Consider the following 13,472-nt stretch of genomic DNA (forward strand, 5'->3'; position numbering starts at 1 on the left):
AGGTCGAGGCAAACGCCCGCCCATCTCGCTCAGCTGCATGAGATGCACCTGCGAATGCTCTCCCTGCTTCCCTAGAGCCTAGAGCAAACGACCAAGTGACCATTGGCGTAGCCTCCCTGCATTACAACTGAGACAAGCTCGATCGCTCCAATTGGCCCAAGTCCGAGATTTATGAGTCAGCTACTTTATTGGTGCTTGGTTTAGGAGACTAGGTCGTGCCATTTAAAAGAAATGCTGCCGTTCCCCTCTTCGTCGCCTCCTCGCCGTTCCATCTCGCCATCTCAATCTCATCTACTTGAACGACCAATGGACTCAGACGAGGAGACGGACCCCTTCTCCAATCACTCATCGGAAATCGAAGCCGAGATACTCCTCGGTTTCACAAATCCCAGCCATAGACCCCCGGAAGGAGCAGTCGAGGCCGAAACGTTTGCCTACCATGCTCTAGTCAGCGAAGGAGGCCGTCCATCACATCCGTTGAGCCAACTCAAAAGCATCGTCTCTGCGCCGGGGAAATATCGTGACATCCTGGCCTTTTGGCAAGACCAGTCAGACGAGTGGCAGGTCTTTGGCAAGCAGCTGACCAGATGGAGGATGTTCCTATCTCATCAGAAATCATCTCGGCGCCCACCCCGATACCCCAATCATCTCGAAGAGCTCACTGAGCGGCTGGAACGTCACAGCTTTGCGCTTCCTCCTGGATTTGACAAGCCACCGAATGGATTCTGCAGACATATAGACCAGCAGAACAAGTTGGCAACATGGATAGAATATATCAACTACGAATTTACCAGGCGTGACGAGTATGACAAATGGCTCGAGACTTGCCAACCGGGATATGATGCAGCACTAGCCCAACTTATGGATGCACAGGTTCTGGGCCCATTCGAGCAGGTTAGGACGCCAACGAGTGACATTTGTCGCCCATCCAGTCTCGAAGTTACCAGACGAAGGGACGAACGCCGCAGGGCTGAGGAGGAATGTGAGACAGCCAGGAACCGATTAAACTGGAAGGATCCGCTTGGGGGACCGCGAACTAGTCAGCAAATGGAACGAGAACAGCGCCTATATACAGAGGCCAGAGAACGACTGAGAATGATTAACAAGAGAGGATATGTCATCTCCGACTTTGCTCGCAAGACGCATGCTTATCGGTTTGCCCAAGAGAGATCGGAGCGTCATGAGTTGTTACTGCGTTGGGCGCTGGACCAGATCCCCCTGATTGAGGAAGAGCTTAGGAGGGAGGACCAGCTGGCCTTGTCTGGTAATATTCGAGGCGTCTCCCCTAGCTGCGACCGAGCGCCGATGAAGCAATCTTTTCCGCTTTTCCAACAACTTCCGCCCGAAATCCGACATCGCATCTGGTGCGAGCTGATTCCGAGGAGGCCAAGCGTGCACTTTTTCGATGTGTTGAATCACCAGCGTAGACGTCATCTGGCACCCTCCTGGTCCACAGAGGAATTTCGCGTTCGTGCCACCACTTCACGCAACTCTGGCTATCTATCTGTGTATACTCTCCTGGCGACCTGCCGAGAGTCACGACGTCTTGTCGAGATATACTACATGTGTCGACATCGCGGCATAAAGTGTCCTCTATCAGGCGGAACCATCAACTTCAACGAGCAACCGCCCGACTTTCGGACATTTGACTGGATTCCATTTGATGATTTAGTTGTCTTGAACTTTCCTCCTATCCAGGTCACACACCTCCCGGCGGGAAATGCGTTCACCTTGTCTCCTGGGCCAAACCAAGCCGCACGGAACATTGGCGTGTGTGTACCGACGGAGATTATGAGCATGAACCATTTCAGTCCCACCGATGAAGGCGAGGGCGATGACGATGCTGCACAGATCCCCCTGATTCCAGAGTTCATCAACAAGTTACACAGACCCATTCACCCGGATCATGAAAATGGCATCATTCGCCGGGGGATTTGGAAGCTATACCTCATCGTCGAGGGCTGGGTCCCAAACCACATGACGATGCAAGTATCAGTGGGCATCGACACCAACACGTCCGTAGACAAATGGGCAGCTAACCACATATGCTGGCTCTCCCAATCCGCAAGGAAAGAGGAACGAACACAACCATGGAAAAACATAATGAGAGTCAGCCCAGAAGACGACTCGCCCCCTGAAGACAGCAACGAGCGCCGGCTATGGTGGCTAGGCTCGGGAGATTCCGCGCTGGCGTCCCTCTGCCCGAATGATTCGGTCCAAAAGTCCGCCGCGAGGAGGCTGCGTGAGTTTATGGAGACGCTTGCCGGAGCGTGTGACTTGCAGCCGTGGCATAAAGGCTTTAATGGCGTCGAGGCGTTGGGCTGGTTGGAGCCGGCGGGTATGGATGTGCTGGAGGCGCATCCGTGGGATGTTGTGGAGATTATTCGGAATCGAGGCGGACGGCCGCCTGCTCATTGGAAGGGCCGAGGGCAATTTCCCAACTGAGACAGCGAGTTGATGACTTTGATTTGATGAAAGGAGAAAGAAGACGAGACAAAAGATCTTCTGATGATGATAATGAGCAGGAATACACACCATTTTGGAATTATGATGACGAGTTTGTCTATCCGAGCTGAAACTGCGATACCCCCGGATACATTATACACCTATATTTCATCTTTGTATATATACTTTCTTTCGTAGCCTTCATATGGCTGTTCTAGGGTGCGCTTCATTTGGGTATAGGCATTATCACAGCGTGTGGAATACAAAACTTGAATCTATTCATATTTATTTGTCTATGTCTATCAGGATCTGTCATAGTGATACCTGATTGCAGCTTTTAATCTCTATTGTTCCTTCATCTCACAAGATTTGTTTCGCGGAAGAAGTTGGGGCTCTTTTGCGATGCTCTCTAAGGGGCGTTGGGCTTTTGACAATCTCCCTCCCCAGTATTGCTCTCTTGAGAGGAGCTATCACGCCTAGAGTAATCTCCTCTCTTTGTAAAAGGCCGATAATCACCGACATTACACCCTCGAGCTCAGTAATGTGAGATGCCACCAAAAATGCCAGCAAAAGAGGAAGCGGTGTGGTAATACGCTGTACCTCGGCTGTCTTTACCCGAATAGCCAGCATGCTGCCATCAGCCTTTGGACTTCGGATTTGTTTTGTCTGAAGCTGACGCAGGTCAGAGCCGCAAGCCGAAATGGAATATGCCGTCGAACGGCATCTTCCGTCAAATAAGACGGAGTGCCGGGAGGAAGGGAATTTCCCGAATTTGCTCGGAGAAATGAATGCACCGGCGAAGAGTCGAGCACAATATCCGATTAAGTTTGTGCTGCATTTCGAAGCGTTGCTCTGTTGTTTCATAAGCAGCTTCCGGTGCCTAGGTGCAAGATTGTGGCTCCCGGGACATGTGGTTGATAGCATCTCCCATCCAATGGTTGGACCGTAGCCCGAGTGTCATGGACGTCTTCATCTCTCTTGAGCTATATTCCCAGCCAGGCTTCAATTCCAGTAGGCCGTCATGTGGTTCGACCAGAAGGTGTTCGTAAAAAGGTATCCATCCGTCAGTTATACGTAAAAGTCGGTCAGGCCGCCGCGGGTTGTGGGTTGTTGCCAACCGTCTTATAGAGGTCCCTCAGCTCAAACTCTTCATGCGCACCATCAGGCAGCTCTCCTACAACCCGGCCCGGCTGACCAGCTACTATCGAAAAGCTCGGAATGACCATGTTCGCAGGGACAATCGTGCCATCCAGGACCTTGACGTAGTCCTTGATAATGGCAAACTCGTTGATGACGCACCCATTCCCGATGTACACATGATTCCCGATGCTCGCCGCCTGCACCACGGTGCCCTGCCCGATGAAGACGTGGTCTCCGATTCTCAGCGGCATATACGTGAAGACGCCTTTATAGATGCGCCCGGGCGGCCTCAGTAGGACGGCCCGCGAGAGGAAGCAGTAGCGGCCGATGGCGACGGCGGTGGTGTTTGCCGGGGCGGCGTTTCCGCCAGACGAAGGAGGAGGCGCGGCGGTGCGGACGAGGTCGCCTCGGATCATGACTTCGGGCTGGATGACGGTCTTTCCGCCGAGCATGATGTTTTGGGTGCCAACGAGGACGGCTTTGCGGGCGACCTTGTTGCCGGTGTCCTGGATGATGCCACGTTAGTAGGTGAGGCTTTCTTCTACTTCTTCCGGTCAAGATGGAGACAATATTGACTATTGCTATAAAAAGAAAGAGGACATCCTTACCGTTTCAATATAGTCTCCTTTTGCTGGACGGCGCGACATGATGAGCGTTTGTGAGCAGAGGTTGGAGTTGCTAAAGCTGGTGCAAGTTGCAGATCACGAATCAATGTGGTAGGTGTTTCTTGGGGACGGCCGTGGTTATGGTGGGGGCGGTTTTGGAGCTTGAGCTATGGCCACCTCTCGCCTACAGCTACACAGCCTACAGCACATCTGCAGCTACACCTACAACACTCCCACCTACATCAGCCTGTCCATCCCACTGGGAATCCGAATGCGACTCTTGGATCTCGATGGCATTTGTAACGCGTGGCCACTGCATCAGACAGTGGAGTGTCATCCACTCTCACAACATCCAAACGCCGTCCACTGGAGGGGATTCATGTTCATGTTCATGCACACACACACGGACGACATGGGAGGATTCTCATCAGGTGCTGGGCTGCATAACGCCTTAGACCGAATCCCGCCAAATCCTTACACGACGGAACTCGTCCCCGCCATCACTTTTTAGCCCTCCAACTCAACCACCCAATCCAGAGTCCAACAGCTCCCCTGTCAACTCGTCTTAGTTGTTGGTTTAGCCTGGCATCCAGACTCTTTTCCAATTCCAGCTTGTCTCACTTTGGTCTGGCCTGGATGGAGTTCGTTTCCGCTTTTGCACGCTGTGGGTGTCGCTATGGCTCGATTCATGGTTGAATGTGCGAAGACCTGCAGCGGCCCCAGGCTGCCTCTCGACGATTTTCGCTGCAAGGGCCTCGGGATTTCGCCTAGAGAATGAATAACTATTAATATATACATGTATTCCCGCTGGCTCTCGCAGTATTCGCACAGCTTTATTTAGTTTCTACGGTGTTTGCGTTCCCCCGACTCTCCTCTTATTTCGCTGTCTTAATATCCTCACGGTCGCGATGACGAAAGGCATTTCTTGACGCAACCAGAGTATTGCGGCAATACTCGGTATTCGCCGCGGCCATGCGACTTGGACCATTTCTTGCGACTCGCTCTCTAGAAAATGCTGCAACTTCGACCAAGGAGTTTCTCCAGCAGACGTCGCATCCAGTATTAGAGCCGGCAACCCGAACAGCAGTAGAGCGAGACTTTTCGTATCCGCCGATTGAATGTACTACTACTACGAGTACACAGACAACTCAGCTGCCCAGCCAAACCAACAGCAGTCAAACAAACATCACCCAGACAAGCAATGGCATGGATGAAGGAACCAAGATAGGCCTAGGAGCCGGCATCACTCTAGGGGTACTGGCGTTGATAGTGGCCATAGGGCTCTTGCTATATAACTTCGCCAGCCGGGAACCGAAACAAGAAGCGGATGCGGATGCGGACACTTGGAGCTGCGTAGTAGAGCCAAGTACGCCTCATGGTCCAAAGCCAGACTTTCCCACTCAGGAGATGTACCAAACTGGCGGGCGCCGATATGCGCCTCTACCAAACAACAACAACAGGAACTCTACATACTCGGACATCCCGATTATGCCAGCAGTGCCAGCTGTGACGGGCGGGCACCGATATGCGCCACTGCCAAACAACAGGAACAGGAACAGGAACTCTACATACTCGGACATCTCGATCATGCCAGCAATCCCTGAAAGAGCCCCTGTTGTGCCTGACCAGTGGGAAAGGCCAGCCGTTCCTCAGAGAGCACCTGTAGTGCTTGATCTGTGGGGAAGGGCGGATGACAGCTCGCAGCCTTTGATGAGTATTGCCGAGTTGGAGGATGGATATATTTGGAGTAGACAGCCCAGGATGTCGGAACTGAATCCGGCGCCATCTACATACCGACAATCGGTGTATTCACGACCAGCCGAGTTGGACAACAACGGCAACGATACTGGAAACCCAAACCCCGTGCATAAGATTCCCCGAAAGCAAGTTGGAAGTCAGGCTACGCTGCCGCGGTCAAAGACATACTGGTACATATAGTTGGGCCTGACATGAAGGGTGTCGAACATGGCTCAAATACAGATTTGTTGGCCAGTTATGGAGGCTTATCCAGCATCGCAGACTGATTCAGAGCTGTTAAGATGACCTAACGACTTGCATGCCTGATATTAGGTACGGCATTATGAGATACGAGAAGAAGATGGACATATGAGCAGGAGTTATTATTAGTTTATATTGTTACCGGATCGTAGCAGAGCCATGAATGTAAATGAAAGTCACAAACGTTGAGTTTCTTCTCCAGAGAAGCCGCATGTGCACGTACCACTCAAAAAAGGACTGCAGTGTCTCAGTGGAACGTAGACAGGCGAAGAAGAGAGCTTATCAGTGCAGAGAGATGAGAATATATAGTTAACCACGTCCATCTTAATTAGACAGATGAATAATGCTGAAGCTAGATGAAGCGAGCCTTCAAACAGGCCACCAGCACCTCAACACTAACCCGTTTCTCTTCAATATGCATGCAGTCCATTGTTCGGTACATATACAGGTGATCCATCGCATCCTTCGATACGTGACAGTGCATTTACTAGTAGATTCAAATACTGTTAGCGCAACCAGCGCGTTGGATGGATCGAGGATGGATCGAGGACACAGCCGGCCTTGATTAGCCCAAAGCAATGACCAAGTTAAATCCTTTGCCAACCAACCAACACAATGCTTTTTTTTTTTTTGACAATCCAACAGAAGTTTTAATGCTGTTTGTAAGGCTCAACCATTTATAGTAGAACCGTATTCAGCCCAAGGAGCGGCTAGCAGGAGGCGACGCAGCCGCCGGAGGTTTCAACTTCCGAGCAGCGCTTGTTCAAGGCGGACTTACTCATAACCAACAGTTTGGCCTTTTTGCGAGCCAACAGCCGAGCCAGTGTGTTATAGCGAGAGCCAAAACTGCAAAAAGACATGCAAGCAAAGAATGACTTATATTCATGAATTAGTAAGTATAGACAAAATTACATGAGACAACTCGCCCAAGTCGGAGGATGCGAAGGATCAAGGATCAAAGAGAGCCCATTTACACTACCCAGTTAGCCTCATCCCAGCACTCACCAGGATCAATGACAAAACACCCTCCATCGCCGCCTCCGTCATTCAAGCAGATTTGGAAACAGAACACTTTGAATCTACTATACAGGCAAGTCAAAGCAAGGAACTGCTCTTGGCGAACTGGAATCAAAGTTACATGGCCCTCACTAGATTAGCTAACTCTCGCAATTTCATTTTTTGAGCCCGGCGCTGTTCGTTAATCTGACCGCTGACAGGTGGAGACAGTGTTTATAAGCCGGCGCGAGGCCCATATTTGATGGCGTGGAGATGCTCTAAAAATAGACGGCCATGTGGGCAGGCCAGTTTAGCAAGATGGCCAAAAGGTCCGAGTTTGGAGAGGAGGAGAGAATAGTATTGATGCGGCAAGTGGTTCGTCCGAAGAGTTGCGAGACGGGGACTGAATCTTGTAGTACTACGTTGCGGTGATTTGTATTGCGTCGATAGGTTCGAGTTTTGTGCTGCGTTACCGAGACACAAAACAGGTGAGAGACCAAGTAAAGGAGATTAAATCCGCGTACAAAAGCAGATTCAGGGCGTCAAGTATGCGTATTACATGCAGCCAATTCCAAATCCATGCCGATCCGGACAAGAGGAAAAGATGCTTCGTCTATCTTCCGAACCATCAATAGGGAACAAGTTCATGTACTCGTCGTCATTAGCTGCTCCTCGCATGAACAACACAATAATCAACTCACGCCCGAACTAACAGAGAAGAAAAGAAGCCAGCAAAGACCAACCAAAAAACCTCAGCCCTCGGCGCCCATGTGGCGGTGCCGCGGGTATCAGACTTTCCGCTCTTGCAATCTCACCCGCGCCATGGCGTTTTTAGGAATCCCCAAGCCAGCCTTGCGCCTTTGAGCCTAGGGCCGTGAACATGGTCTGGACATCCATGCTAAGCCTTGCAGCTCAGCAAAAAACTGCGCAGGGATTCGACGCCTATTGTTTTGTTCTAGCTGAGGGTCCCTCCATGGATGTTTGTTTGTTTCTTGCCGTGTACTGTAGTATCAAGATCCCAGTTGAGGCAGGCTTTGAAAGCGAATGACAAAGGAGGGAAACAAGGGAACAAAGCATTCTCTTACTTCTTTCAGCTAAAACTGGCTAAACAAGCTAGCTGAAGCCAGTCAGCATTCTATTCTCAACGGGGGACTTCCATTGTCGTTTGCGTAGCCGGAGAAGAACGTCCCGGAGTGCTGGATGACCGCCTCCCATGACAGCTATGCCACGAAACCAGCAATGAATGACACGGCTGGAACGGGGCGAGTTATGTCACTCATCCAATCCATTGTCCGCGAGTCTGCAATACAACAAGAAATCGTAGCATAGCATCAAAGGCCACTCTATTTGCCGCCCGCCAAGAATCTTGGTTCATCAACCCATCGTCGAGTCAAACACCGCGAATCATCCAAGAAGCGCCCCGTCCCTCGGCTCACCAAAGCAACACAAGCGGTCGTACGACAAACACACTCGCTACACGAACCCGCATCTGGCCTCATCGCAATCTTCAGTGGGCGCCTCCGGGTGGGATTGCAGCTGGGGTCTGTTGATCCGGATGCAACCAGCCGAAAAGAAAAACAAGACAAAGAGCAAGAGAGTAAACCAAGATTGCTACTGTACCAAGAAAAAAAAACCACCCCAGTCCAGCCACACACAGATCCCTGGCTCTTACTTGCATGGGCGGCACACACACGAAGCGAGAGAGAGGGACTTGGGATTCCGATTTCCCGGCCATTGTGGACTTTGTACAGAATCTCATCTCAGCCCAACGTCTCAGTTGGCGAATCCATGTGCGTTTGTCTTAGACGGAGGCCAATTCCCCGTCAAACTCGCCTCCCCATCAACCTCACGACAAACCAAGACAACTCACCCAAAACACAACGCAATAGCTATTACTGTCATCACAATAGAAGAACTAGAAAAAACAAAAATAAATCCCGGATCTCGCAAAGTTCCGGACCACAATCGCCAAAAAAAAATGCCACGGACCGCACTACTGCAGCCCGCCGCTCTAAGCGCCCAAGCGGAGAAACCAAACCTGACCCTGGGCCATGCTGCCTCGACCACACCCATTCCGAGGAGGGACCCCTAGCCTGGATTTCTATTTCCATTCTCTTGCTGCCTTTTTTAGCCTCTGCTGTGCATGAGCTTAGCTTCTGGCTCTTTGTGTATCTGCTTATAACTATCCCGAGCTTCCCCAGCTCTTTGGGGGTGAGATCTGGATTTCAGCTCAGCACCAAGCTCTTCCTTCTTCTAGAAGCTCTTCCTTCTTCTCTCGCACTCTCACCTCCTTCACTTCGGATCAACAACAACATCATCAGTAAAGATGCTCAGCAAATCTCTTCTCTTCCTCGCCTCGGCCGCTCTGGCCCTTGGCACACCCGTCGAAAGGACCGTCTCCTGCCGAGCTCCCATGCCCGACCCTTCTCTGCCCTTGACCGGCGGTGGTAAGTAACCAATTCCACTTACACAACACTTACACACATCTACACATTTATATATCACACAACAAAACCAAAACTAACATCATTTCCCCCTCTAGCCGCCGAACTCCCTCCTCCCCCAGCAGGCCTCGAACTCAAAGTCATCGCCCTCGGCCTCGGCATCCAAAACTACACCTGCGCCTCCGTCGGCGCCGACGCAGTCTCGACCGGCGCCCTCGCCATGTTCTACGACATCAGCCTCCTCTACCCCGAATCCGGCCCCAACTCGCTCACCATCGAAAAGTTCAACCAACTGCCCGCCTTTGCCCTCAACCACCACGCCATCCCCCTCCACTTCAACGACTCCACCGTCGGCCGCGTCGAAGTGTCTTCCCCGGGAGCTTCTCTGAAGCGTCCCTTCACCCGCGCTGCTGCCCTCGATCTCGGTGAAGAGTACGGCAAGCTGCCCTTCCTCGGCCACCACTTCTTCAACACCGACGGCGCCCCGACTTTTATCCTTCGCCGCGGCAGCTTCAACGTCGTTGCTGCTAAGAAGGCCTCTGTCCCTGCTCCTGGTAGTGCAGACCCTGGTCCCATGGGCACTGGCGCTGTCGCCTGGCTCGCTCTCGACGCTGCCAACTCAAAGGGTGCTACGTTCGTCTACCGTGTCGAGACTGCTGGAGGAAACTCTCACGGCTGCTCCAAGGCTGCTGGCCAGGACAGCACGAGCTACGCTGCTCAGTACTGGTTCTACGGTCCCAAGTCCTAAGCAGCCAACAATTTAGACACTACGGGCTCTTTTCTTCTTCTTTTTCTCCAGTATTAATTTCTTTTATTCTCCTTGATTTCAACCTTCTCTTGCTTTAAAGATTTTTTTTTAGACGAGGGAGTTGGGAAAGGGTTTAAAAAGACTTTGTTTTTCTTTTTCTCTCGGTTTCAAGATACACTTTTTTACGGGCTTTCTCATTACTTCTCACTTCACTTGCATACTAGGTAGTTCAGGTTGTTCAGGAGTTGTGTTTGCTTTCCAATCGCATAGACAGAATTAGTTATTAGGGGGAGATATTATTAACTCGCCTTAACAATACATTACTTCATTCAAAAAAAACAACTCAAAGATAAAGAGACAGTGCTCCAAAAATACATGGCATTGCATAATCGGTGAATAAACGACTAAACTAACCCACCACCACCCTGGTGATTCGCCGATTCGTAACCATGTGCTTGTTCCCCCCACGACGTATCGCTTTAAAATCTCACAGCCCTTTTTCTACGGAATACCAATCTCGTCAAAAGGCCAGCTTTAGTTCTTACGCAATATCTCAAAATGCCCTTTTTTTCTGCACTAAGGGACTTGATTGACTTTACCAGTTCGCGATTAGGTTTACCGCTAGATTGCAGGATGCGTTCGCAACTCAACAAGGCGTTTCGGCTACGTGCAGTTGCGACAGCCCCCAAGTCAGCCTTGTTTGTCAACCAACGTCCGACAAGAGAACAAGAGCAAAGCAGCATACAAGACATTTTATCATTCAGGAAATTATACTGGTATACGCCATGTAGAATGTATTGTATACAGCATTCGTCGCTTGTAATAATTGTGTCTCGTTCCAACGCACGCATTCTCGCTTCACTAATACCCATATCCAGTGTCAAGTAATAGTCTTCCTAACGTAATAAACTCCTTTTGTTTTGCATAATTCTTCCGTCTCTTTGCTCTTCCGTGTCATGATGAGGGAATGTGCAGCATTCAGTATAGACTTTTCCATCCATGTTCGCCTCCGATAAAAATTGCACAAGGAGCGCAAACAAAAAGTCACTTCAATCCTGTTCTTTTGCGCTCTACACGCGGATTTACCTCCTGATGTCCATGCCCGCCTGGAGATCCTGCTCGAGTCCGTTAGGGTGTCCTATATATTCCTGTGGTCGCGGGTCCTCGGCGGTCCATTGGCCACCAGCTGACGGCATCGGAACCTGTATCTGCTGGGCCGCAGCCTGGTTGCCAGAAGCAGGAGCAGTACGGACCAGCTGTCGGAAGCGCAGTACCTCGTCCAGAATCATCTTTCGCATTTCACCCACATCCTCGACGACTTCAAAGTCGAAGTTGAACGTCGTGGGGCAGTCAGGCTCATCAGAAGCATCATGCCAGATGTGGAGGTATGGGTGCTCAAGCGCCTGCTCAACGCTGATACGCTGTGAGGGGTCAAAGGCAAGCATCTTGTCGAGGAGGTCGAGGGCGTCGGGGTTGGCGTCGGGGAAAAGAGCTGGGAAAGGCTTCTTGGGCATGAACGGCAGGTTGCGGACGTATTCTTGGGCACGGGGGGATCCTATGCGGCGGAGCGTCTCTTCATTTGGAGTTCCGAGAATGTGCAGAATCTGGTTGAGCTGGTCGACGTAGTCTCGGCCCTTAAAGAATGGTCGGCCACCCAGAAGCTCAGCAAGAATGCAGCCGACAGACCAAACGTCAACTATCATGTATGTTAGAGTTTATTTCCAAAGGATTGGCGAGCAAGCCTTGAAATGTCTTGCAATTGGCAACGTACTAGCTTTGGTGTAGCTCTGGAAGCTTAGCATGATCTCGGGCGCACGGTACCATCTCGTGGCAACGTACTCGGTCATGTATCCAGCATTCTCCTCGGGGTCGACAGAGAAGCCACGGGCAAGCCCGAAATCGCAAATCTTCAGCTCGCAGTCTGCGTTGACAAGCAAGTTGCCGGGCTTCAGATCTCGGTGGAGGACGTTGGCGGAATGGATATACTTGAGACCGCAGAGGATCTGATAGATAAAAGACTGGAAGTGGGCGTCGGTCAAAGGCTGGCCGGAACGGATGATAGCCGCCAAGTCGCACTCCATCAGCTCTGCATACAAATGTTAGCCTCGCCACGCTTTCTCTAGTTGTGCTGGCCCCTATTCTGCTGGGCAACAGCGCTGCGCGCGCCAGCGTCGGCTATACTGACCTTCATACAAGTAAGTCTCGTTAAAGTTATCGGGTCTAGGAATGTCCATATCATAGAGGCATGTGATCTAGAGGTTTCCACAGACGTTAGTCTTTATCAACGTGGCTCGTCGGGTCGGGGGCTGTCACTCACGTTGCGATGGCCGCGGAAGTGCTGCAGCAGCTTGATCTCGCGCAGAGCGCGCTTGGCGAGGATCTTCTTACTAAAGACATTGGTGACCTTCTTGATAGCCACGCCCTCGTTCGTCTGGTTGTTTACCGCGGCGCTGTTGTGCTTGCCCCAATTAGGAGCCGGTCGTTAGCAAGCCGAGCTGTTGATGGTATCGTGGAGGCGGGGGGTTTCGCAAAGTGGCAGACAAGCGGGGTGTGATGGTATGGCCATAGCTATAACTCGGACAGCACTAGAAAACTCACCATACTATGCCGTAGGCTCCCTGACCCAGCTCCTTGGTGACGGTATATCGTTCGTCAACGACAAAGTCCTGGTTAAAGACCTTGAATACCTTTCGTCCTTGGAGATCCGCCATGGCTGCGCTTTGTGTAGTTGTGTGAGGTAGCTTGGATTTCTCAATGTGGGTGTGGGGGAGAGAGGGGTTTATGTGCTGCTGAGCCGCTGAGGACAGGGTGCTTGTAGGGGGCGGTACAGCGCTGTCAAGTGCTAGCAAACTCGCTGGCGCAGCGCAACAAAGAAAAAAAAAAGTGAAGCACGACGGCTAGACAAGAGACAAGGACAAGGTGTGATATCGTTGGTCGCACAGGACGGGGGAAGAGCTGTGCTGGACCAGGAATGGATTCGAGAGTAAGAGAAGATCAAGAGATGGAGGACAGGAAGAAGAAGGAAGGAAAAGAGGCCAAGTAATAGTCGAGGACAAGAGAAGAGCGAGTTGCGGCGTGATCAGGGAGACGCGGCCA

At 51.3% G+C, this 13,472-nt stretch overlaps 6 protein-coding genes across 6 annotated transcripts; 3 read left to right on the forward strand and 3 right to left on the reverse strand.

The window, feature by feature from the left end:
- Positions 1-306: 306 nt before the first annotated feature.
- On the forward strand, positions 307-2,445 carry M431DRAFT_84494 (hypothetical protein; the record flags this gene model as incomplete). The annotated part of the gene is made up of 1 exon (XM_024923435.1): positions 307-2,445. The coding sequence occupies one exon, from the start codon at positions 307-309 to the stop codon at positions 2,443-2,445; it is 2,139 nt and encodes a 712-aa protein (XP_024774326.1).
- Positions 2,446-2,625: 180 nt separating this feature from the next.
- Positions 2,626-3,450, reverse strand: M431DRAFT_425284 (hypothetical protein). The gene has a single exon (XM_024915062.1). It carries the CDS (start codon positions 3,367-3,369, stop codon positions 2,806-2,808), a length of 564 nt encoding a protein of 187 aa, XP_024774327.1. The 5' UTR covers positions 3,370-3,450; the 3' UTR covers positions 2,626-2,805.
- On the reverse strand, positions 3,450-4,697 carry M431DRAFT_425273 (hypothetical protein). The gene is made up of 2 exons (XM_024915061.1): positions 4,194-4,697; positions 3,450-4,091 (listed from the first exon to the last, which is right to left on the reverse strand). The coding sequence occupies exons 1-2, from the start codon at positions 4,230-4,232 to the stop codon at positions 3,531-3,533; spliced, it is 600 nt and encodes a 199-aa protein (XP_024774328.1). The 5' UTR covers positions 4,233-4,697; the 3' UTR covers positions 3,450-3,530.
- Positions 4,698-5,162: 465 nt separating this feature from the next.
- M431DRAFT_85845 (hypothetical protein) lies at positions 5,163-6,128 on the forward strand (the record flags this gene model as incomplete). The annotated part of the gene is made up of 2 exons (XM_024923606.1): positions 5,163-5,696; positions 5,844-6,128. The coding sequence occupies 2 exons, from the start codon at positions 5,163-5,165 to the stop codon at positions 6,126-6,128; spliced, it is 819 nt and encodes a 272-aa protein (XP_024774329.1).
- Positions 6,129-9,510: 3,382 nt separating this feature from the next.
- M431DRAFT_494876 (hypothetical protein) lies at positions 9,511-10,376 on the forward strand (the record flags this gene model as incomplete). Its single annotated transcript, XM_024917295.1, has 2 exons — positions 9,511-9,631; positions 9,727-10,376. The coding sequence occupies 2 exons, from the start codon at positions 9,511-9,513 to the stop codon at positions 10,374-10,376; spliced, it is 771 nt and encodes a 256-aa protein (XP_024774330.1).
- A 977-nt stretch (positions 10,377-11,353) lies between these two features.
- M431DRAFT_553639 (hypothetical protein) lies at positions 11,354-13,087 on the reverse strand (the record flags this gene model as incomplete). The annotated part of the gene is made up of 5 exons (XM_024921391.1): positions 11,354-12,072; positions 12,148-12,462; positions 12,562-12,628; positions 12,694-12,826; positions 12,975-13,087. 5 exons carry the CDS (start codon positions 13,085-13,087, stop codon positions 11,459-11,461), a joined length of 1,242 nt encoding a protein of 413 aa, XP_024774331.1. The 3' UTR covers positions 11,354-11,458.
- Positions 13,088-13,472: the final 385 nt, after the last annotated feature.

Source organism: Trichoderma harzianum (assembly GCF_003025095.1).
Source record: "Trichoderma harzianum CBS 226.95 unplaced genomic scaffold M431scaffold_6, whole genome shotgun sequence".
Taxonomy (NCBI): domain Eukaryota; kingdom Fungi; phylum Ascomycota; class Sordariomycetes; order Hypocreales; family Hypocreaceae; genus Trichoderma; species Trichoderma harzianum.